Source organism: Hoplias malabaricus, chromosome 2, assembly GCF_029633855.1.
Source record: "Hoplias malabaricus isolate fHopMal1 chromosome 2, fHopMal1.hap1, whole genome shotgun sequence".
Classification (NCBI taxonomy): domain Eukaryota; kingdom Metazoa; phylum Chordata; class Actinopteri; order Characiformes; family Erythrinidae; genus Hoplias; species Hoplias malabaricus.
Window position 1 is genome coordinate 78,211,561 of NC_089801.1, and position 22,673 is coordinate 78,234,233.

The window sequence follows — 22,673 nt, forward strand, 5'->3', positions numbered from 1 at the left end:
TCTCCTATTGATTCAGGCCGGATTTCAAGGCGGCAACACTGAGCTTCCCGGTGGTGTGGGGTGTAGATGGGCAAAGGCTCATGCACTTGTGCCCAGATTTTTGACTTTTTGATGTCAATCAGTGGTTCGAAGCGATTAAGGAGATCTTTGCCGATGAGGAACGGAATTGTTTCAAGAGGAGACACATGAACTGGATGCACTAAAGTAATTGGTCCAATGGCCAAGTGTATTAGTGCCATAGATTGGATCGTGAGGCCTGCATGTGAATACGGCTGAATTTTAAGAGAACAGTTTTGGAGCTGTATCTCACGATTTTCACGCCGCTCAATGGCTCGAACCTGGTGGAACAAGGTGGAAGACATGAGGGTGACATCTGATGCGGTGTCCAGCAGGGCCTCATGTACTAGCCTTCTCTCCACAATGGTGGACAAATAGAATTTGTGTGCAACCCCTTTCTCAGTTAAGTGTCCCATGAATTGTTGGACGGGTGTGTCGCCTTCAATGACCGAAGGGTCGTCTGGCGTTAAACCTTCCTTCCGTCTAACTGAACAACCAAGACAGCACTGGAGGGTGTTTGTGAGTCACCCCCCTGTACCATTTGGTCCTCAGGGATTGCTTGGGTCACGAGGAGATTGCACGGTACGCTAGAAGACGGAGCTTCGCTTGTCACTTCTCCTACATAACTCTCTAACATTTCTGGGGTGTTAGAGGTTGGCTCTGGGTCAGACCGCACAGAGGTAATAGAAAGAACGTCAGGTTTTTTCTTTTCCTTTTTGCAAATCATTGCAAGCATTCGACGGATGTCCTCTAACTCCTCTAGTTAAATTCCTTGCCTTTAAACTTGTCTTTGGCATGATTTTCTTTATTTTGGTACCAGTAATTTTCTTCCATCCATCCATCCATTATCCACCGCTTATCTGGGTCCGGGTCGCGGGGGAAGTAGTCGGAGCAAAGAAACCCAGACCTCCCTCTCCCCAGCCACCGCCTCCAGCTCCTCCGGCCCGTTGGACATGCCCGGAACACCTCACCAGGAAGGCGTCCAGGAGGCATCCGAACCAGATGCCCGAACCACCTCAACTGGCTCCTCTCGACGTGGAGGAGTAGCGGCTCCACTCCAAGTCTTTCCCGGATGTCCGAGCTCCTAACCCTGTCTCTAAGGGAGAGTCCAGATATCCTGCGGAGAAAACTCATTTCAGCTGCTTGTACCCGCGATCTCGTTCTTTCGGTCACTACCCAAAGCTCGTGACCATAGGTGAGGTTTGGGACGTAGATTGAATGGTAAATCGAGAGCTTTGCTTTTCTGCTCAGCTCTCTCTTCACCAAAACGGACCGGTACAGAGCCTGCATTACTGCTGATGCTGCACCGATCCGCCTGTCAATCTCACGCTCCATCTTTCCCTCACTCGTGAACAAGACCCCGAGGTATTTAAACTCCTCCACTTGAGGCAGGATCTCACTTCCAACCTGGAGAGAGCACTCCACCCTTTTCCGACTAAGTACCATGGATTTGGACTTGGAGGTGCTGATCCTCATCCCTACCGCTTCACACTCGGCTGCAAACTGGTCCAGCAAGAGCTGGAGCTCCCGGCTTGATTAAGCCAACAAGACCACATCATCTGCAAAAAGCAGACATGGAATCCTGAGACCACAAACCGGACACCCTCCGCCACTTGGCTACGCCGAGAAATTCTGTCCATAAAAATTGTGAACAGAACCGGTGACCACGGGCAGCTCTGACGGAGTCCAACTCCGACTGGAAACCAGTCGGACTTACTGCCAGCCATACAAACCAGACTCCTGCTCTGTTTGTACAGGGACTGGATAGCTCATAGCAAAGAGCCCAGTACCCCATACTCCCTGAGCACCCCCCACAGAATACCCCCGAGGGACACGATCGAATGCCTTCTCCAGATCCACAAAACACATGTAGACTGGTTGAGCAAACTCCCATGCACCCTCCAGGATCCTAGCGAGGGTAAAGAGCTGGTCCTGTGTTCCACGACCGGGGCGGAATCCGCATTGTTCCTCCTGGATCCAAGGTTCAACTATCAGTCGGACTCTCTTCTCCAGTACCCCCACATAGACCTTACCGGGGAGGCTGAGGAGTGTGATCCCCCTATAGTTGGAACACACCCTCCGATCCCCCTTTTTAAAAAGGGGAACCACCACCCCAGTCTGCCAGTCCAGAGGCACTGCCCCCGATGTCCACGCGATGTTGCAAAGACGTGTCAGCCAAGACAGCCCTACAACATCCAGAGCCTTGAGGAACCCGGGCTGAACCTCATCCACCCCCGGGGCCCTACCGCCAAGGAGTTTCCCTACCACCTTGGCCACCTCAGCCCCAGTGATAGATGAGCCCCCCCCCCCCCCGGGGTCCCCAAGCTCTGCTTCCTCTACGGAAGACGTGCTGGTGGGATTGAGAAGATCCTCGAAGTATTCTTTCCACCGTCCCCAGTCGAGGTCAACTGCTCCCCACCCCCACCATATACAGTGTTGGTGGAAAACTGCTTTCCCTTCCTGAGTCGCCTGATGGTTTGCCAGAAACTTCTCGGAGCCGACCGAAAGTTGTTTTCCATGTTCTCACCGAACTCCTCCCACACCCGAGTTTTTGCCTCAGCAACCGCCAGGGCCGTGGGCCGCTTGGCTTCTCGGTACCTGTCGGCTGCCTCCGGAGTCCCCTGAGCCAACCAGGCTTGATAGGACTCTTTCTTCAGCTTGACAGCCCCCCTCACCCGGGGTGTCCACCACCGAGTGCGGGGATTGCCACCCCGACAGGCACCGACAACCTTGCAGCCACAGCTCCGTTCAGCCGCCTCAACAATGGAGGTCCGGAACATGGCTCACTCGGACTCAATGTCACCAGCCTTCCCCGGGATGCAGTCGAAGCTCTGCCGGATGTGGGAGTTGAAGATCTTTCTGACAGGTTCCTCTGCCAAACGTTCCCAGCAAACCCTCAGCACATGTTTGGGCCTGCCAGGTCTGTCCGGCATCCTCCCCTGCCATCTGATCCAACTCACCACAAGGTGGTGATCAGTTGACAGCTCAGCGCCTCTCTTCACCTGAGTGTCCAGAACATATGGCCGCAGGTCAGATGATATGACTATAAAGTCGATCATCAAAATGCGGCCTAGGGTGTCCTGATGCCAGGTGTACTTTTGGACACCCTTATGCTTGAACATGGTGTTCGTAATGGATAAACTGTGATGGGCACAGAAATCCAATAACTGAACACCACTCGGGTTCAGATCAGCGGGGCCGTTCCTCCCAATCACGCCCTTCCAGGTCTCACTGTCATTACCCACGTGAGCGTTGAAGTCCCCCAGCAGAACAATGGAGTCCCTAGAATGAGTGTTCTCCAGCACTCCCTCTAGGGTCCCCAAGAAGGCAGGGTACTCTGAACTGCTGTTCGGTGCATAAGCACAAACAACAGTCAGAGCTCTTTCCCCAACCCGAAGGCGCAGGGAAATTACCCTCTCGTCCACTGGGGTAAACCCCAACGTACAGGCGCTAAGCCGGGGGACTATGAGTAAGCCCACTCCTGCCTTGCGCCTCTCACCCTGGGCAACTCCAGCCTCTCTCAAGGAGATTGGTTCCAGAGCCCATACTGTGTGTCGAGGTGAGCCCAACTATATCTAGCCGGTACCTCTCAACCACCAGCTCAGGCTCTTTTCCCACCAGAGAGGTTATGTTCCATGATCCAAAAGCCAGTTTCAGTAACCGAGGATAAGAACGCCAGGGCCCCTGACCCCGACCGCCACCCGATCCACAATGCACCAGACCCAGTATTTTTCTTTCTTTTCCTTATTAGAATCAGAAAGCTGGTTCTGAGCTGTTTGCTCATATCCCTTATAGGGATGTGCTGGTTTTCCGCGGCCCGCACCGCAGTTTTCTGCAGGGTAGAAGTCACGACCATACCCAGCCCTGTCCCGAGGGTTCCAGAAATCTTTGCCGCGATTTCTGTCTGGCCTGCGAGGAGGGTAGCGCTTGTAGTGGTGTGAGGGTGGAGGAGATTTCGGGCCCTCACTGGCCCACGGAGTGGGGGAAGGGTCCCGGGTGGATCTTTGTGAATCGGCCTGGGTGGCACCCTCCAACTCTAAATGTGGGGAGTTGGAGTCGACATTAAAGACTTGGGGTGTTTCGGACCTTCTGTTGGGATTTTGTTGTGATTTTATGAAACCTCTGAGTGCCAAATCACGTAGCTGTCTGCTAGACAGGGTGCGAGGGCAAGCTGAGACTCCCAGCTGATGACTAGTGTGGGGATGGAGGTTTTGGATAAATAGTGATTTAAAATTTAACTCTTCCTCCATTCCGGAGTCATTTCTAGGTCCGAAATACATCTGTCTGAGTCAGTTATAATACTGCTGAGGGGATTCCTGGCATTGCTGTTTTACATTCAAAGCAACGGCCAGCCTTGTCTGTGACAGGTAATTGGAGAATTCTTCCTCCAATGCTTGGCAAAGCACATCATATCGCGCTTTCACATAGTCTGGCTGACGTTCAATGAAGTTACTGACCTCTCGGTTGAAGGTCAGTTTAATCACATATAGTTTGTCATCTACTGTGATTCCGGGGAACCATTGGAGGTAGAAATCAATATCTTTCAGGTAAGAAAAGATATCATTAGAACCATCTATTTTGGGATCAAAGTGGGTTATATTGCGCACGAATTTGTCCAGGTCCTTGTATGAGGGACCGGAAGAGTGTAGAGGTTGAGGGGGCCAGGCACTGGGTTGCAGTGCTCTGGGTCTAGCAGGGCGTTGTAAGGGACAACTGACAGGAGACAAAGGGGAAGGCGAAATACCTGTTGATACCAGAGGAGGTGCTGCAGCAGCTCTAAAGGTTATGGTCCCTGAGTCTGGTTCCTGATCCTCACTATCTTCCTGCTGGTCTTGTCTTTCTGTAGCGGCACTAGGTGGCACATCAGGAGTGACCTGGGGCAGTGTGTTCCCTTCAGCCATTTCACTTTGAAGTTGACTTAATTCTGCCTCCACTTTTGCCCGCTGTCGCCGTGATACATCAAGTTCACGTTTGCTGGCCCTGAGCTGTACTACAGTGAAGATGGCTATTTGACCTAATGCCTCAGTTAGGGACTTGCCCTTGAGGATGTCCGTTAAGTGGTTCTCTATCCACTTGGCCACCATGTGGTCACGACTGACCTGTAAGGCTTTCTTTACATAGAAAACTGAATAAAGTAAAATACTTATACATACTTGGGGTATAGCATAATGAGTGTACTGGATTATTTTTATCAAATATATATGTATATATATCTTGGGTATTTTACGATCACATCCCATTACAATATTATGCTAGATGTTTAGAAACTAATTCGTTTTCCTAATCAGAGACAGAAATTTTCCTTCAGGATCGAAACAGTAATACACATCACTTCATTAGTTAGTAGACATTCACTTGAGAATAACAGAGAGTAACATTCATACATATTGCATAAACATGTTTATAAACACTCATGTGTTCGTTAGGCATTTAGAAGGCGGCAGGGCGAAACGTGATTTCGCAAACGTCCACTTGGGGGCGCTGTTGGTCCATGCTATTTGTTTGGTTTGGATCAGGATTGCAGGAGTTCAGTGCAAGGTCAATTCTGGGGCCATCTGTAGATTTTTGGAAGAGATAACCAGTGCGCCATGTAGGCGCAGAGGGCCATAAATGGGTTCTTTTTAATCCGGGTCTTTAACACCTTGTTTGATCTCCTTCGGCTTAAAAGTCTCATAAACTGGTTCTGTTTTCTTCACATTCTTGGAGAAGAGGGGGGGGGGGGGGTCACTGGAAAGTGTCCTGCTCAGTCTTTGGGTCTTTGGGTGTAGACATATGTGTGTGCGTGAGTGTGTGTGTGGGGGGAGGTGCAGAGTCTTTCAACACACACACGCAGTCTGTGGAATGTGGGATTCTGTTCCAAAAAAAATCCTTATCAGAGTGGAGAGACTTTCATTCAGAACTTTTCATTTCTTTATTCGATCCATACTCCACTACAGTGAAAGCTAGCTTGTGTTGGTCTTCTGATTGCACCGAGATGGTCCAGAATCCAGAGGCTACATCGATGATGGAAAAGTATTTAGCATTTCGGATCGAGGGAAGTTCTTGCTCTAATTGTGTCATCAGCCATCGAGACAATGGAACCTGTTGATTTAGTTTCTGATAATCAATGGTCAGTTGCCATTTACCATTGGGTTTTATGACAGGCCATAAAGGTGCGGAGTACGTGCTGTTGCAGGGTCGAATTATGCCCTTTTCCAGCAAGTCATCAATGATTTTTTGTACCGGTCCATAGGATGCCAATGGGATTTTGTATAGACGGACAAACGTGGGTGGTGCTCCTGGACGAGTGGGAATGCACACTGAATGAATGTCAGTGAGACCACAGTCCATTGAATCTTTGGCAAAAGATTTTTTGTATTTTAGAAGCACTTCACAGAGTTTCTCGCATTCTTCTTCACTTTGGAGGACATCGGCCTCCTTTAGAACTTGTTCGATTTGAATCATAAATTCAGAGTCAGATAGTTCTTTTGAATTGGGTGAACTCAAAGTTTCTTCTCCCGTTTCTGGGAGAAGAGATGGTTCCCAGGAGGATTCCACGGATGAACCTAAAGAAAGGACCATGACTGTCATTTGATCATCATCATCAAGTTCTATTCTGCAAATGGCGTCTTTGCCCATGTCCAGAGCCAAGAAGAGAGCAACAGCTCGTGTCGGTTGAGTATAGAACACTTTGTTTCTGGGTGATCAAGAAGCAGGGATTCAGGCATTGGTCCTATAATAGGGATTCACAACTCGAAGTCATGGAATTTCGTACTTACCAACCAAACCAGAGGAGATGAATGAGGAATTGTCAAGGGTTGAGTGGTTTCATTTCGTATAAACAGGTAGGTGGACCTTGCTCGTGTTTCCACCAAAGGTGTGGCTTCTAAGGTGAGACCTAGTTCAAAGAACTGAGGTGACGGTTGGAAAAGTGCATGAGCGTGGCTTAAATGTTGGCCAGGTTGCATGACGAAGCAGATGGGTACATTTGCGGTGTTCGCGGGTACCACAAGGGCACCTTGGTTAGTAACCTGACATACCTCAGGAATAGTTTGTCCTGAGCATATGTTGCTGGGATCTGAAGACCAGGTTTCTGTTGAAACATCAGTCAAGGACCACAGCACATTATTGAGGGTGTCTACGTGGACATCAAGGCGTAAGAATTCACTTCCCATGTAAGTGTCATGTGGCAAGTTAGGGATGACCAAGAAGTAATGGGTGAGTACCCTTTTGTTCCACTGGATGGTTAGAGCACAAATTCCATCAGTGGGTGACATTACTTTTGATGTTGTGTCGAGAAAGCGACAAGGACTGCTCACCAAAGGAATATTTGGTTGAGTGAGGCGCAGGGTCTCAAAGAGGGTTTGGCTTATGGTGGACTTGTCAGTCCACAGAGCCAGAACAGCATTGTCAACATGATGGTCCCATTTTTTCTCCTCCTCCTCTGTTCTTCTGTTACCCCTCACTACCCAACACCCATTCTTACTCCTCCTCCTCTGTTCCTCAGTTACCCCTCACTACTCCACCACCCATTCTTACTCCTCCTCCTTTTTGGTGAGGTGACAGTTGTTTGTCCGTTGTTGTTTCCAGGTTCCTCCAGGTTCAGAAACTAGTGATTCTTTCAGTGAAGTTCTGTTAATGTCTTTGACAGTGTCCACACTCACGAGTAGCTCTTGTCCCTATACTTGACAGGACGTGTGATTGACGTGTGGTTGATGTGAGATGTGATGAACTTTCCATTCATTAATGAGGTCCCATAACAGGAGATTTATCCATTTACAGATATCACAACAACATAATACCAGTCATATTTATGGGATATATAGTCTGTCAGTGTTAAAGGTGACATTCACAAAAAAACCCTTTTTGTTAAATTCAGAAGATGTTTCCTCGCCATTTGCTGCCCTTCAGTCTGTTTGCACACTTAAAACCAGTCTAATGTGTTTACACAGCCACAGTAAACATTTCATGCAGTCTGTAGCTATGTTCCATTGAGACTAGACCCCAACACTGTCTTCATCTGACTGTAACTCTCTTCCACCGTTTCTGCCTCCTGAAGTGAGAGGGACTTCAAAGAGAGTTTAATTTTGGGGGTGAAAGTTCATGTGGAGAAGAGAATACAAACAGTGCTAAAAATATTCAGAACAATATTCAGAAAATGTTCAGACTGAGTCTGTTATTAATGCCCCTCTGAATAATGTGAATAATGGAAAATATTATTTTACTCATTAATCTCATTAAACTGATTCTGAGTCTGAAATTCACATTCTGTTTGAACTGTGCTGTATTTACTTTGCTCTGCAGACGGAATGGATATAAACTCACCATGAATTCCAGTGAAGTTCACTTCTCTGCTCTGAAATCACCAAACTCCTCCCTGAAAGAGCTGGACCTCAGTCGCACTGAGCTGCAGGAATCAGAAGTGAAGCTGATCTCTGACGGACTGAAGAGTTCAAACAGTAAAGTAGAGATACTCAGGTAAGACACACTTTTTATCTTTTAATTTCTGACAGAAATGTTTGAAAGTGTTTGAAATATCAGATTGTGGAGGTCTGACGGCATGGCTCTGCTGCTTCAGCTTCATGATTCACTTTATATTTTACACATAGCACATGTTCACTATGTTCTTATATTATTTATATCAAATGGGGCATTTTACTGAATGTTCTCATCAACACAATTTACTGAGGTCATCCACATGGATCTGGGAGTTAATTTAGTGCCTGAAAATAGTAAATAAATGAAGTGTTGTGTAAATGCTCTTCCATTGATTACAGATACATAATGAAAACTCAGAAACGCAGTGTTTTTCAAATGCCGTACATTTCTGTCAAAAAAATTCTGTTTTCTGAAACATGAAGATAAACACGCAGATAAACAAGTTTTACAGAAGTAAATGTTAGGAAAGAAAAGTCTTTTCATAAGAATTTCTCCAGACTAAATCAGTTCAGTGGCTGAGTTTCATTGCCCTTCACTGCAGCATGTACAAAAGACTGTTCATTTACCTGTTTTCATCCTTCAAGTCTAGTATGCCTGTAGTTTAGTGTTTTGTATGTAGTTATAATTTCCACCACTAGGCGGCTACCCGAATGCACTGATGCATAATCAATGCTAACACACGTGGCTCAGAGAGGTATTGGCATGAAATGGTCTTCATTTATTTGGTCTCATTAACAGTGTGCGTCCATTGAACGTGAGTAACCTTATTTGTGCTTTGTCTCTGGTTGTATAAGACCGAAATATATATATATATATATATATATATATATATATATATATATATATATATATATATATATTCACTGTGTTGTGTTTTATTGAGTGTTTTTAAGTAATTTGGGGAATTCCACTTCTACTTACATGTGGAGACCTGTACCAGATTAATATTAATGGACAAGAAAAATTAAAGACAATTTCAATTAAAATCCTGGACCTGAATATTATCTCCTTTTATCTCAACTCACCTGAACGTATATAATTGTTGTCCTGACCCGCCCCCGGAAGTGATACATGTACAAACCAGTTACAGTCATTAATACAAGCAGGTGACTTTAAATTGTTCTTCTAGACAATAAATTGGAATAAAGTTTTTTTTTTGCTTCTTCGTTTCTTATAAGTTTAAAAAGTCTCATCATTAAAGGGACTCTATGTAGTATTTTTACCTTAAAATTCATTCATTCATTCATTCATTCATTATCTGTAACCACTTATCCAGTTCAGGGTCACTGCGGGTCCAGAGCCTACTTGGAATCATTGGGCGCAAGGCAGGGATACAGCACGGAGGGGGTGCCAGTCCTTCACAGGGCAACACACACACACTCACTCATTCACTCACACCTACGGACACTTTTGAGTTGCCAATCCACCTACAAACGTGTGTTTTTGGACTGTGGGAGGAAACCGGAGCAAACCCACGCGGACACAGGGACACCACACTCCTCCCAGACAGTCACCCGGAGCGGGACTCGAACCCACAACCTCCAGGTCCCTAGAGCTGTGTGACAGAGACACTACCTGCTGCACCACCATGCCGCTACCTTAAAATTACAGTTTCAAAATATTTGTGATGCTCCTCTGACATGCAAGAGGGGGATTAGCACCTCTCTCACTGCTGCGCCGGGCTGGTCCCCTAAAACCTGGCTATGCAACTTCAGAATCAAGGGGTGGAGAACTCTGGCAAGAGCTGAGTAACGCTTTACGGCTCACGAGTGTTGAGTTCACTACAATTAGAATCTAGCTTGGTTTTCCTCATACAGACATGAGAGAGAGAGAGAGAGAGAGAGAGAAAGAGAGAGAGAGAGAGAGAGAGAGAGAGAGAGACACGGACAGAGAGGTGTGTGTGTAAAACTTCTTTTGATTTCAGTACTGTAAACGTGAATTACACTCAGCAACAAGTAGGGGAAGCTCAGGAGACAAAAAAGCCCATTCTTACATAGTATTCCTTGTGTGTGTGATCATAAATGTCAGTGTCAATCCTAAATCATACAATAAATGTACATACATAAATGTCAAATGGATGAGTGAGTGAAGACCTGTGATGCAGTGGGGCTCTGTCCAGGGAGTGTTCCTCTTGCAGCCAGTGATTCTGGGGAGGATTCAGACCCACGTGACCCTGAACAGGACGAAGCACTTACAGAAAATGAATGAATGTTCAGATTGAGCTCATTGTTTGTGTCTCTTAATAACGTTTATAACACACAGACCCCAAGTTTATAACAGTAGTGTTTTCCACATGTCATAATTCTTGATTCCTGTGAGGGTGAGTTTCACATTCTCTGTTTTAACTCTACACTGTTTATTCTCCTTACAGATTGTCTCACTGTAAGCTGTTCATGGATATCTATAGTAGTCTCTACTTTGCTCTGAAATCACCAAACTCACCCCTGAAAGAGCTGGACCTCAGTCACACTGACCTGCAGGAATCAGAAGTGAAGCTGATCTCTGAGGCACTAAAGAGTTCACACTGTAAACTGGAGACACTCAGGTCAGTTCAGACTTGATTTTTAATGCTTCACCAACATTTAAATTTATACCTCTTTAACATTTTATTTAGAGGATACAATGTTGCGCCCCACCCTCTTTTGTAAGATGTATCTAGAAGTATCAAGGGATGAGTGTAACATGGAATGTGTGGTGTAATGTGGAAGTGAGGGAACAACAGAATGCTCTTTTCAGTCTTTATCTAAAGCGAAGTACAAGGTACAATAAAGCAGCAGTAGTGGTATGATAACGGTTTAAGAATACAACAATGCAGATGTAGTTGTAGCAGTGATATGAGAAGTAGAAGACAATGAAAAATCTCAAATGCTAAACCAACCGACTACTACTGGGTGGACTGTGGATGGTGCCAAAGAAAAGAAATAACCAAAAGTTCCCTAAAAAATAAAACTAACCTGCCCCAAAAATACAGCTGTGGCACTCACCCCTTACCTAGTGTGTGTATATACAGGGTTTGTCCTACCATGGAATGTATAGGTGCCTGTACTTGCCTGTCCACACCAGTAGTGGTGGTAGAGAGATTTAACAAGGAAAGAGCAATCCACAGATTTAAAATGGCTAAAGTAAAGCTAGGCTAAAGTAAAATTAGCAGCACCACAACTAAACCTCAAACTTTAGCTAGTGACAGCAACAACAATCTCAATTTGAGCTAGCAGCAAAGATCATCAAACAAAATAGCAACATCTGTAAACATAAGCTAGCAGCAACAAACCTCAAACCATAAGTTAGCAGCATTCAAAGATCACACAGGTAGAAAGCTCCTCCCCCCCTCCATTGTTCCACTTGGTGGGCTTTATATCTATATAGGAGGATTAGGACAGCACTCTTGGGCAACAGCTCCCCCATTGGCTGAACAGGTAATAAACTAGAGAGAGAGGAAGTGAAAGAAAGTAGAGGGAGAAAACAAAACAAACAGTGCCTCTCTGGCACGTAACATACAATATGAAATATTAAGATTAAGTCAGGTGCAGGGCTGTGAGCAGAGCACAGTATGGCCATGTACAATATTTAGACTTTTAAAAACTTAAAATATTGATATAAGTGATATCACTCCATATCTCTGTTCTATCTTGGTATATTTTAATATACAGATATATCGCCCAGCCCCGATATTTAATGCATATTAATGATCTTAAAGGCTTTCATTTATTAAAAAGATTTATTTTACTACAAATGTAACAGTGACAACATTCAGAAGAAGCGACAAAAAAATCTGTAAACATTTGCTTTTTGGAAACAACAGTAACTTTCCAAGATTCTGATTTTATATGAAATAAATACCGTAGCAGAAAGTGTAGTGTGTGAATATAAACAGAAAACATAAGGAAGTATACAAAAAGTAACATTAAAGCTTTATGGTAAATAACAAAATATTAAAATTAAAAACACAGAATACTGTCTGTGCAGAGTCAGTGTACTTTATCTGCTTTGGTTAGAGCTCATTGGCTGTTGAACTCTTCTAAAGGACTTTCCTCGTCCTCCACCAGGTGCTCGAGGTGGTGAAACAGATTAGTTATGTTTCCTCCTTCTGTTGATACTGGCTGCTTTCATTTCTTACATAACACCACGGTTTATTGTTCATCTGATATTTCGTAACAATCCACATCCACACGACTGAAGTCACTCCACCTTTTTGGAGTAAATTCCTCCGCCTCAGAGCCACTTTCCACCGTACTTCACTATGTCTAAATGACTCATGTAAAGAACATAGGCTGCATTCTTGGTAACTGCATGACTTTGTTACGTAAACAAGTCACGATATTGATTTTTTATTGGTTTAAAAATTGATGATTTTATCACTATCAATATGGTAAGGAACAGCCCTAATCACAAATACTTTATATGTGCATCTCTCCTTCTAGTGTGTTGTGTATAGTAAAATGTTGATGGCGAGGGAATGGCTAAGAATTTCTCCAGTGCGATTAAATTCATTCCCATTATAAATTCACGGTCGATGTAAAGTATCAGTTCTGTATTTTATCATTTGTGGCTAAATCCAAAAATAGAATATTGTGTGTAAAACTTTATTTATTCATATTTTCATTTGGTATATTAAATAACGACCCGGCAGTGCAAATCGAACATTAACACCATCATCAAGGCAACTCAAGGCATAAATACAAAGTGCTCACTTTGGTGTTTTTGCACTTGCTTTTGTAAGGTCACGGTTGTCAGAGCTGTTAGTTTCAGAGCAGGGCGGGTTTAGATCCACACTCTGAAACAATTGTACACACGGCAAGAAGGGGACTATATTCTACAGCCGTCTCTGAGGCTATTCCTCATTGTTATGGAGAAGAAAAGGGTTTTCCCTGAGGTGATTCACTGGGGTCAAGCTATTTGCACTTTGGAAATTGATGGTAAAGACATCAGTGCTTCAAATCCGAATGCATGTTTAGGCACAACATTGTTTTTTATTACGGAGAAATTAAATAATATATTGGACTAAAATGAACAAGTTATTATGATAATGTTTAATTTCAAATCACTTTAATGAGACAAAACACTACAGAACTGATACTTTACAGTAGTGTAAAAACATCAAAGTGAGCACTTTGTATGTACGTGCCTTGAGTTGCCTTGATGATGGAAAATAAAAAGACTGACTCTGAATTTATGTTTTGATTTAAAATAAAAAATAATTATTATTCCTTTTTACATTTTATGGATTTGGAGAATGAAATGAAAATCAAACAACTATTTGTTTTTCATTATTTTTATATCTGATTTTAAAATAAAAAATGAACAGAAGGTACATGGACCCAGACGGAGGTGTTTATCTATTCAGTCTAATCTCCAGTCTGATCAAATTCTCAAAACATGCACAGAGTAGCACTTAGTACATGTTTGTTAATCCCCCCCACCCCACACACACACACAAACAAAAGAAAAGGGTGGAGACAGGGTGGAGGTGGGAGCAAGTTTGTCTGACAAAGAAATGACGTGAGTTTGCAGGGTATGTATACGGCTGAGAGGAGGAGTTTGTGCGTGGTCCTACTCCCACAATTATTTTATTACATAACTTCAATTACCATGAGAGAGAGAGAGAGAGAGAGAGAGAGAGAGAGAGAGAGAGAGAGAGGGAGACTGGTCTCATTAAGCCGTGTTTTCTTCTGTGTTCACTTCTGCTAAAATAAAGTTCATTCATTCATTCATTCTCTGCAAGCACTCATCCAGTTCAGGGTCGCGGTGGGTCAGGAACCTACATGAAATCATTGGGCACAAGGCAGGAACACACCCTGGAAGGGGCACTGTAAATGTTGATGTCTGCACCTACACATCATCAGCTGATTTTTCTCAGGGGAGTGCTTTACTGAAATCAAACACCACACACAACTCAGAACTGACACATTCAGAACTCACACAGGTTCAGTAAAGATTAGTGAGTCGTTCAGGTTCTGTACCACATTCACACACCGTCACAAACTGTAGCTGATTCTAACTTCACTTTTCTGAATAACGTTAGAGAAATGAGGCAGTTTGTGAGAAAAGAAAACACAGTGACGTTTCTCCTTCTGTCACTGAACGTGATGTTCCTAGCCAGGCGATGAAGGAGAACCTGTTCATGAAATGTTCCTGTAACTATTCAGTGAGTAATGTCCTCTCTCTTTACAGACTAACTGTGTGTAAACTTGGGGAAAGTTCTTGTGAAGATCTGGGCTCAGTTTTACTGGTGAACTCCTCCCTGAAAGAACTGGACCTCAGTAACAATGACCTGCAGGATTCAGGAGTGGAGAAGCTCTCTGCTGCACTGAAGAGTTCACTCTGTAAACTGGAGACACTCAGGTCAGAGTTCTGGCATTTTATTCTTCATTTTCTACTCACCAACATGACTTTATACATTAAAAAAAAGAAAAGTATTATTTTTTAAGATAAAATATTAAGGACAAGGATTACTAAATTATAATTTGCATAATATAATATATATGTATGATGTATGATGTGCAATTATTTGTCATTGTATAACTAACAATGAAATGTGTCCTCCGCATTTAACCCATCTGTGGCAGTAAACACACCCACACACACACTAGTGCACTAGGGGCTGTGAACACACAACCAGAGCGTTTGGGGTTCAGTGCCTTGCTCAAGGACACTTCAGCCGTGGATATTCCTGCTGGACCTGGGGATTGAACCAGCAACCTTCCGGTACCAAGCCCGGTCTCAAACCATTAGCCAAGGCTACACTCCATTGGGATTAAAACACAACACAAGTACTTTTTAATGTGTATCTGTGTCTGTAAAAGGAAACATATGGCATCACATCAATATAAAAAATAGAGGACGCAGTAACACCAGGTGGAACATTTAAATCTGTACCTTTTTAAAATTGTGTTAGTTAATCGCAAATGTGAAACCCATGAGCACAGAGAGAGCGAGAGAGAGAGAGAGAGAGAGAGAGAGAGAGAGAGAGAGAGAGAGAGAGAGAGAGAGAGAGAGAGGGAGGAATTGCACACAGATCATAATTTCACTCTCAAACTGTCTGTTTTTTTATTCTCAAGTGGTTTTTATCCTCTTCATTTTCAATTTTTTGAAATGGGAGGTTGGTGACAGTTTGGAGGTGGGGTCAGGGTCATTCTTCTCAGTGAATGCTATTGGCCGATGTCTCCTGGTTGTGTGACTGCCTCATAGACTGTATATGTCCCTCCAACTGGGAGAAGCCTTCTACAGAAAAACAAATATGGGGGATGTGGATCATGGTTATTTGTGTTTCATTTTGAAACAGGGAATATGTAAAATAGGAGACTACACCGTATCAAAAATAATTTTGAGAGTATGGTTCCAAGGCCGTCCCACAGTGTCTCTGTGCAGTGAGAGCGGGTGGAATACAAAGTAAATGTACACTGTCAGAGATTTTGTCACCGTGGTGGTACCCTCAAGGGTACATATTTGTACTTTTAATTCGGAAACATAATTGTACCCTATTGTATTATAATTGTAGATTTTAAAATCGTGTTGATTTCATACGTCCTATTTAATTTCCAGGTCTCCAAGATTAGAAACATGTATCCTGCTAGAGAAGAGAATGTAATGTACCTTTAAGAAATAAACTTGGACTTTTAAACACTGTCGTACCTTAAAAGGTACATTTACACAGTTTGTACCTTTAGTGACCAAAAATGTACCTCTAACATACCTTTTTTTTTTCTGAGAGTGTAGCTAGTGAACAAGATCGACTCATGAACGAATCAGTTCCCTGAGCATCATGAAGTAGGGCTTGACTCTTGGAAAATGATTCAGAGAATCAACCTCACTGTCGGCTCAGTCTCAGTTTTCTAACGCCTTCCTGCAGTGAACATCATTTCCACATGTTTATCACATATTACTATGATCTGCACTCACTGTAGACAGTGAAACATGACCTTATCTCGACTCTGTTTATCCATGGTGCTGTCCCGGGGAAAACAGCAGCTCTGCTTCTCCCAGTAGGTGGGACATATACAGTGTATGAGGCAGTCACAGAACCAGGAGACATCAGCTAATAGCATTCACTGAGAGAAACTGCCCTGGCCCATAACTTAAACAGGGAGGTCATAGTATAGAAACCTTTACTGGATTAATGTCTATATATTTACTTCTAGTAATAACCCCTCTGTGGGAAACTGTTGTGATAATGTTGTGTTGTGATTTGATTTCATTAGTGTTGAGTGAGGTTTTAACAAACATCCAGGTCTTTTTTTTTTTAATTATGTTAATTTTTTTTTTATTTTTATAACTTATACCTTTAGATTTTAACCTGTTTGACATTGAAGTGTCTTTGTAAATTAAACAGAATCTGGTGCTTGTTGATTTGATTCTAAACAGCAGCTTATTTTGCTCTGAGTAAATACCACATCTCTCACTTTACTTCTCTCTCTCTCTGCAGATTGTCTGGTTGTTTAATCACAGAGGAAGGCTGTGCTTTTCTGGCTTCAGCTCTGAGCTCAAACCCCTCACACCTGAAAGAACTGGATCTGAGCTACAATCACCCAGGAGACACAGGAGTGGAGCTGCTCTCTGTTAAACTGGAGGATCCACACTGCAGACTGGACACACTCAGGCACGGACAGCTTTCTGTATTTGTGTGTGTTCAGTTACTGATGTCATCTGCTGTTACTGTATTTCTATAAAGCTCTACAGCTCATTGTTCCTTCTTCTTCTGCTCTGCTCTAGTAGTATTTACTGGTTAGAGTATCACCCTTCACCGCTCTTTCTCCACTGTTCAGTGTGACTGTTGTCAGGCTGAAGGCTTGTGAGACACTGAAGTAAAACTAAGCCCCATATAACGGTCTCTTTATGGGGATTGTAGACTGTTTCTAGAACAATCTTCAAAAATGTACATTCAGTGTTTAGGGAAGTACAGGAGTACTCTGGTACAACAGTTCTATGACCTCAATGCTGAAACACTTCAGACTGAAAGATCCTACACTACTGCTGCATCCTGAAACTGGGTCGACTAGTTCATCATTCTCTCTGTATTCCTATCATTTAGGGGCGTCTAAATGGGTCAGGATCAATGGTCAACAGATTGAAGAGCAGACTTTAATACCAGAGTGGTGTTATCAGTCATACAGGCTACAAACCAGAGCAGAGCTTTATTTATCATAATGATATACAGCCATTGACTCTGTGGTTATTAATATTTTAATGTCGTCTATACAGAGAGTCTGGGGAGTGTAATGTAAAAGTTTAGTCGAAGCTGTGTTCTTCCTAAAGTTATTCTGTTATTCGAGGCGTTTCAGTTTAGATTCTCTAAGAGTTTTTGTGTTTATCTGTGAAGCTGCAGACCATCAGTTCTGTTCAACTGTGTGTTTTGTTTTTCCTGAATGATCATGATCAGAGATCACACAACACTTGGTGAAGTAGAATGGTATAAAATTGACAGTAGAACTCACTGCTGTGTTTAACAGTGAAAGTAAGAGCATTTCTCACAGGACTGGGATTAAATAGCTGTGTGGTCTTTAGAAAACCACTGCTCAGTGTTAGAGATTAATCAGAAAACAAGGCTTCAGTTCACTATGGAGCATAAAGACTGGACTCTGGAGCAGTGGAGAAGGGTTATGTGTTCTGTTGAGTCCAGACTGACCCTATTGCGGAGCTGTATGTATGTCAGGGTCAGAAGGGAAGTGGATGAAGCGATGCCCCTGTCATGCACAGTGTCCCCTGTACAAGCCTCTGGAGGCCTCTGGGGGTCTTCAGTGGGTCAGGTCTAAACTCAGCAGTGTTATGATCTGGGGGTTTTCAATGGGTCAGGTCTAGACTCAGCAGTGTTATGATCTGGGGGGTCTTCAGTGGGTCAGGTCTAGACTCAGCAGTGTTATGATCTGGGGGTCTTCAGTGGGTCAGGTCTAGACTCAGCAGTGTTATGATCTGGGGGTCTTCAGTGGGTCAGGTCTAGACTCAGCAGTGTTATGATCTGGGGGTCTTCAGTGGGTCAGGTCTAGACTCAGCAGTGTTATGATCTGGGGGTCTTCAGTGGGTCAGGTCTAGACTCAGCAGTGGTGTGTGGCAGTAAAATGAAGTCCACTGAGGACCTGAATGGACTGAATGACCAGGTCGTTCCAGCAGTGGATTGTTCCAGGACGACACCAAGATTCATCAGGCTCATAGTGTGAAAGAGTGAGGAATTATTTTCACACATGAACTGACCACCCCAGAGTCCTGACCTGAACCCACTGAGAGTCTTTGGGACGTGCTGGAGAAGACTTTACGGAGTGGTCCGACTCTCCCGTCGTCAATACAAGATCTCCACCAAAAATGAAGGCAGCTCTGGAGGAAATAAATGTTGTGGTGTTGTAGAAGGTTGTAGAAACAGAGCCGTGGTGAATGTGGAGCGTAATCAAAGCTAAAGGTGGTCCAGTGAAATATTAGAGTGTGTGAGTTGTGTTGGTCGGGCAGTGTAGGGGTCTGTGATGAAATGGTCATTGAGAGCAGGTACAAGGCAGAAGAACCTAATAAATGAGCAGCTGAGTGTAGGATCTAGAAAGGGTTTAATGGAGCAGTTGTAGAAGAGCGACTCTGCTGCATTATTCTGTGTTGAAGGCTGAGAGGAACAGAGGGAAACAGAATATTTCTCTGTGATAAAAAGACAGAGAGGATGAAACACCACAGATGATGATCTTTCTTCTGTTTCCAAAAATGACATCAATGAATGACGCTGTAATGAAGCTGAATGTGGGGCTCAGAGAGAACAGTGAGAACACACACCACTCAAACACAACCATCAACTCACAACTGTGTGTGTGTGTGTGTGTGTGTGTTGTAGGTTGGAGCATGGAGGAGAGATCAGGATAAAACCAGGACCAAGAAAATGTAGGTTCTCTCACTCTCTCTCTCTGATGATGATGATGATGTATTTGGAGACATTGTGAGATGATTATTTTCTTTATTTGTAATATTTTCTGCTGATTGTAAACAAAGTGGAACAACAAAATTTGAACTAATTTCTCTTTGACACTCACTTTATTTTTCTTTATCAGTCTTTCTTCTTTTTGAATCTCTCTTTCCTATGGATACTCACTATCAGGTTTTTTTTGTCCGCTCCCCTCTCTCTCTCTTTCTCTTCCCCCCTCTCTCTCTCTTTTTCTCTCTCTCCTTCATACTTTGTAAAATGTAGGTTCTCTCTCTCTCTCTCTTCCTCCTTCATGCTCTTTTGCTTTTTCTGTTTCACGTTCTCTTTTCCTTTTCTCTCCTGCTCTTTCTCTTTACATTCGTTGTGTCTAATTTTTTGTGTTTTTTGTGTGTTGTGTAGGTACCACTTCAGAATAAGACTTCACTTATAAAGGTTTATAAATGGTTTAAAGCCTGTTTATTAATAGTTATGTTCTTAACACATTATATCTGTGCTATAACTGATTATTAAAGGGCAACAGTGACCTGTTGTTTGCCAAATAGTGAACCCACATCCGTGTACAGTTAAACCTCAGATCTTGCCGAATACTGACCTCACTGTGTCTCCTCCATCAGTCGACATTAACCCCGTCAGCTCCAGCACATATTTGTTAATGAGTTTAACCCTTTGATGAATTACCCACCACCAGAGTGTCTTTTTCTACTTTAATGATAATGTGGTGAACCTTAACATGTGAAATGACTAAACTCACATTCTCAGGTCTGAGCTTATTCTTTACCTCCACATTTTCACTAAGTTCTCTCACACTTTCAGTATTAGACACAAAAGAGTTCACTGTCACACTTCCTTTCTCTGTGTTACAAAGGATTATTAATCAATTTTAAAGTGTTCACTGTGTAATTAATAACCATGTAATAACAGGCTTTTAAACCATTTATAAACCTTTATTAGTGTATTCTTATTTTAATGTGTGTCTGATTGTGTGGTGTGTATCTTATTGTGTGCAGATGCCTGTGAGCTCACACTGGACCCAAACACAGTGAACACAGGGCTCTCTCTGTCTGAGGGGAACAGGAAGGTGAAGTGTGTGAAGGAGGAACAGTCGTATCCTGATCATTCAGAGAGATTCAGTGACTGGGAGCAGGTTCTGTGCAGAGAGAGTCTGACTGGACGCTGTTACTGGGAAACTGAGTGGAGTGGGAGAGGGGTTTATATTTCAGTGGCGTATAAATCAATCAGGAGAAAAGGACTCGGTGACTGTGGGTTTGGAGAGAATGAAAAGTACTGGAGTCTGATCTGCTCTAATAACAGGTACTATGTCTGTCACAATAAGAACATCACTGCTCTCCCTGCTCCTCCCTCCAGCTCTAACAGAGTAGGAGTGTATGTGGACTGTCCGGCCGGGACTCTGTCCTTCTACAGCGTCTCCACTGTCACACACACACTCACACACTTACACACACTCACCACCACATTCACTGAACCCCTCTGTGCTGGGTTTAATCTTTATTATGACTCCTCAGTGAGTTTGTGTCAGATGAAATAGTGCTGTGTGTGTGATCTGTTTATTTTTAATGCACAGAAAATAACTTATTGATAGATAATCATATATAAAAAAACATATCACATAAAAACATAACATAACAGAGAGACTCTTCAGGGACAAAACAGTGATAAAACCTGGATCTGAGTGAACACTACACCCCTGCACTTCTCTCTCTTTTATATCCCTGATGTAAACAGGATTTTTCAGCTGTTTATTTGATTTCTCTCGTTATAAAGCGCTGTGTTTATTTACACTGTGCGCTGGTCTCCATCGTCTCTCACATCAAATCTATGGGGAGTCAGTTACAAAACAGTGGATTCTCTGTCTCTGACGTGTCCAGCTCGGTCCTACTTCTGTATCCCAGGCTCCTCAACACCATCTGAGCGCCTCTTCTCTACAGCAGGAAATATAGCTTCAAACAGAGAGAACCAGCCTTAGCCCAGAACATGGGAGAGGTTTCTATTGTTACTCTGTAATGAAGGAGTGAGGGTGTGAGTGAGTGAAGGTGTTTCCTGTAGGAGGAAAGAGGACAGAGGGGATCAGGGTGTAACGGGTGGGTTGTGTTCATCTGTGTCGTCAGTGTAAACACAGACCCTCGTCATAGTGCACTTCCACCTCCAGAACCCTTCAGATATTTGTAAATATTAAATATTTAGTTTTCAAACGACGCCAAACACAATGTAAGTGTGGGCTAATGCTGAACTGTCTTTGTTCTTGTTAATCTGGTTAATGGTGTAAACTGAGCACAGACAGTGTGTTGATGCTGAGTGGACGGGGGTTAAGAGATGTGTCTTAAAGCTGAAAGGAAACACAAACATAGGAACAGAAGGAAAAGATGGGGCTTCTCTAAGAAACTCTTCTCCTTTCTGTGAGATTGGATTCTGGGGGTTTGTTGTGGGGGGAAATGAAAGAGTGATGTTTGTTGGTGGAAAAGAAGAATTCTGAAATATACTTTTATTAAAGTTTAATATTATGAACATTTAATAAATCTCTTAAAAACAGAAGTCTGTCTTTCTACTGCATCTCCACACACACACACACACACACACACTCTCTGAAGCCCTCTATTCAGGGTGTAGTGTGTGTGATGGTGTCTCCTCAGGGGGTTGGGATGGTTGTGAATATTCAGTGGGGTTGTGTCAGATGGAGCTTCAGTAAATCTTCAGCTATCTTCAGGAATCTGTGTAAAATCTGTTTCAAGGCGGTTCCAGTAATGAACTTTATAGTGGAGCTTGTTGAGAACGTGCCAAAGATCTCTGAACTCCTTCAGATGTTAAAAAGCTCCAGAGCTGGGATTTTCAGGGCTGTGAGTTCTGTTCTGAAGCTGAAGACCAGGGCTTCACTTCACTGCTCCTGTAAAGGCACTCTTTAGAGATACGAGGTTCTGACTCAACAGCCGTGACACACCTCCTTTCTATCAGCAGCTTCAGTGCAGTTCATCACAAGTTTGGGTACACCTGAGTACATGGTTGAGTCTCTGAGGTGAAGGAGATGAACACAAGATAAATAAATGAATTTAGAGAAACAATAAACTTGTAGGTGACTGGGGGGCGTCCAAACTTTTCCACTGAATTGAATCTGTGACGTCATCCTTTAATTCTGGCTCTTCTTCCAGACCACGATCATTTAAGGAGTGTGTGTGTGTGTGTTGGGGGGTGGGAGGGGTGTGTGTCACTGAATGGAGGATGGACGGTGCTCGGAGGGTTACTTTTAAAATGGATTCCGTTAAAAGGCCCCCGTCAAAGTCTGGTTCCTTCCAAGGCT

The 22,673-nt window shown here is 43.4% G+C and overlaps 1 protein-coding gene across 1 annotated transcript in view; it reads left to right on the forward strand.

Moving 5' to 3' along the window:
• LOC136678090 (NLR family CARD domain-containing protein 3-like) overlaps nucleotides 1-20,909 on the forward strand; it is a 57,638-nt gene extending 36,729 nt beyond the window's left edge. Inside the window, exons 6-9 of the mRNA XM_066655927.1 lie at nucleotides 14,647-14,817; nucleotides 16,898-17,071; nucleotides 19,277-19,323; nucleotides 20,371-20,909. Coding sequence (XP_066512024.1) covers nucleotides 14,647-14,817; nucleotides 16,898-17,071; nucleotides 19,277-19,323; nucleotides 20,371-20,909 — 931 coding nt within the window. The remainder of the gene's footprint in view (nucleotides 1-14,646; nucleotides 14,818-16,897; nucleotides 17,072-19,276; nucleotides 19,324-20,370) is intronic.
• Nucleotides 20,910-22,673: the final 1,764 nt, after the last annotated feature.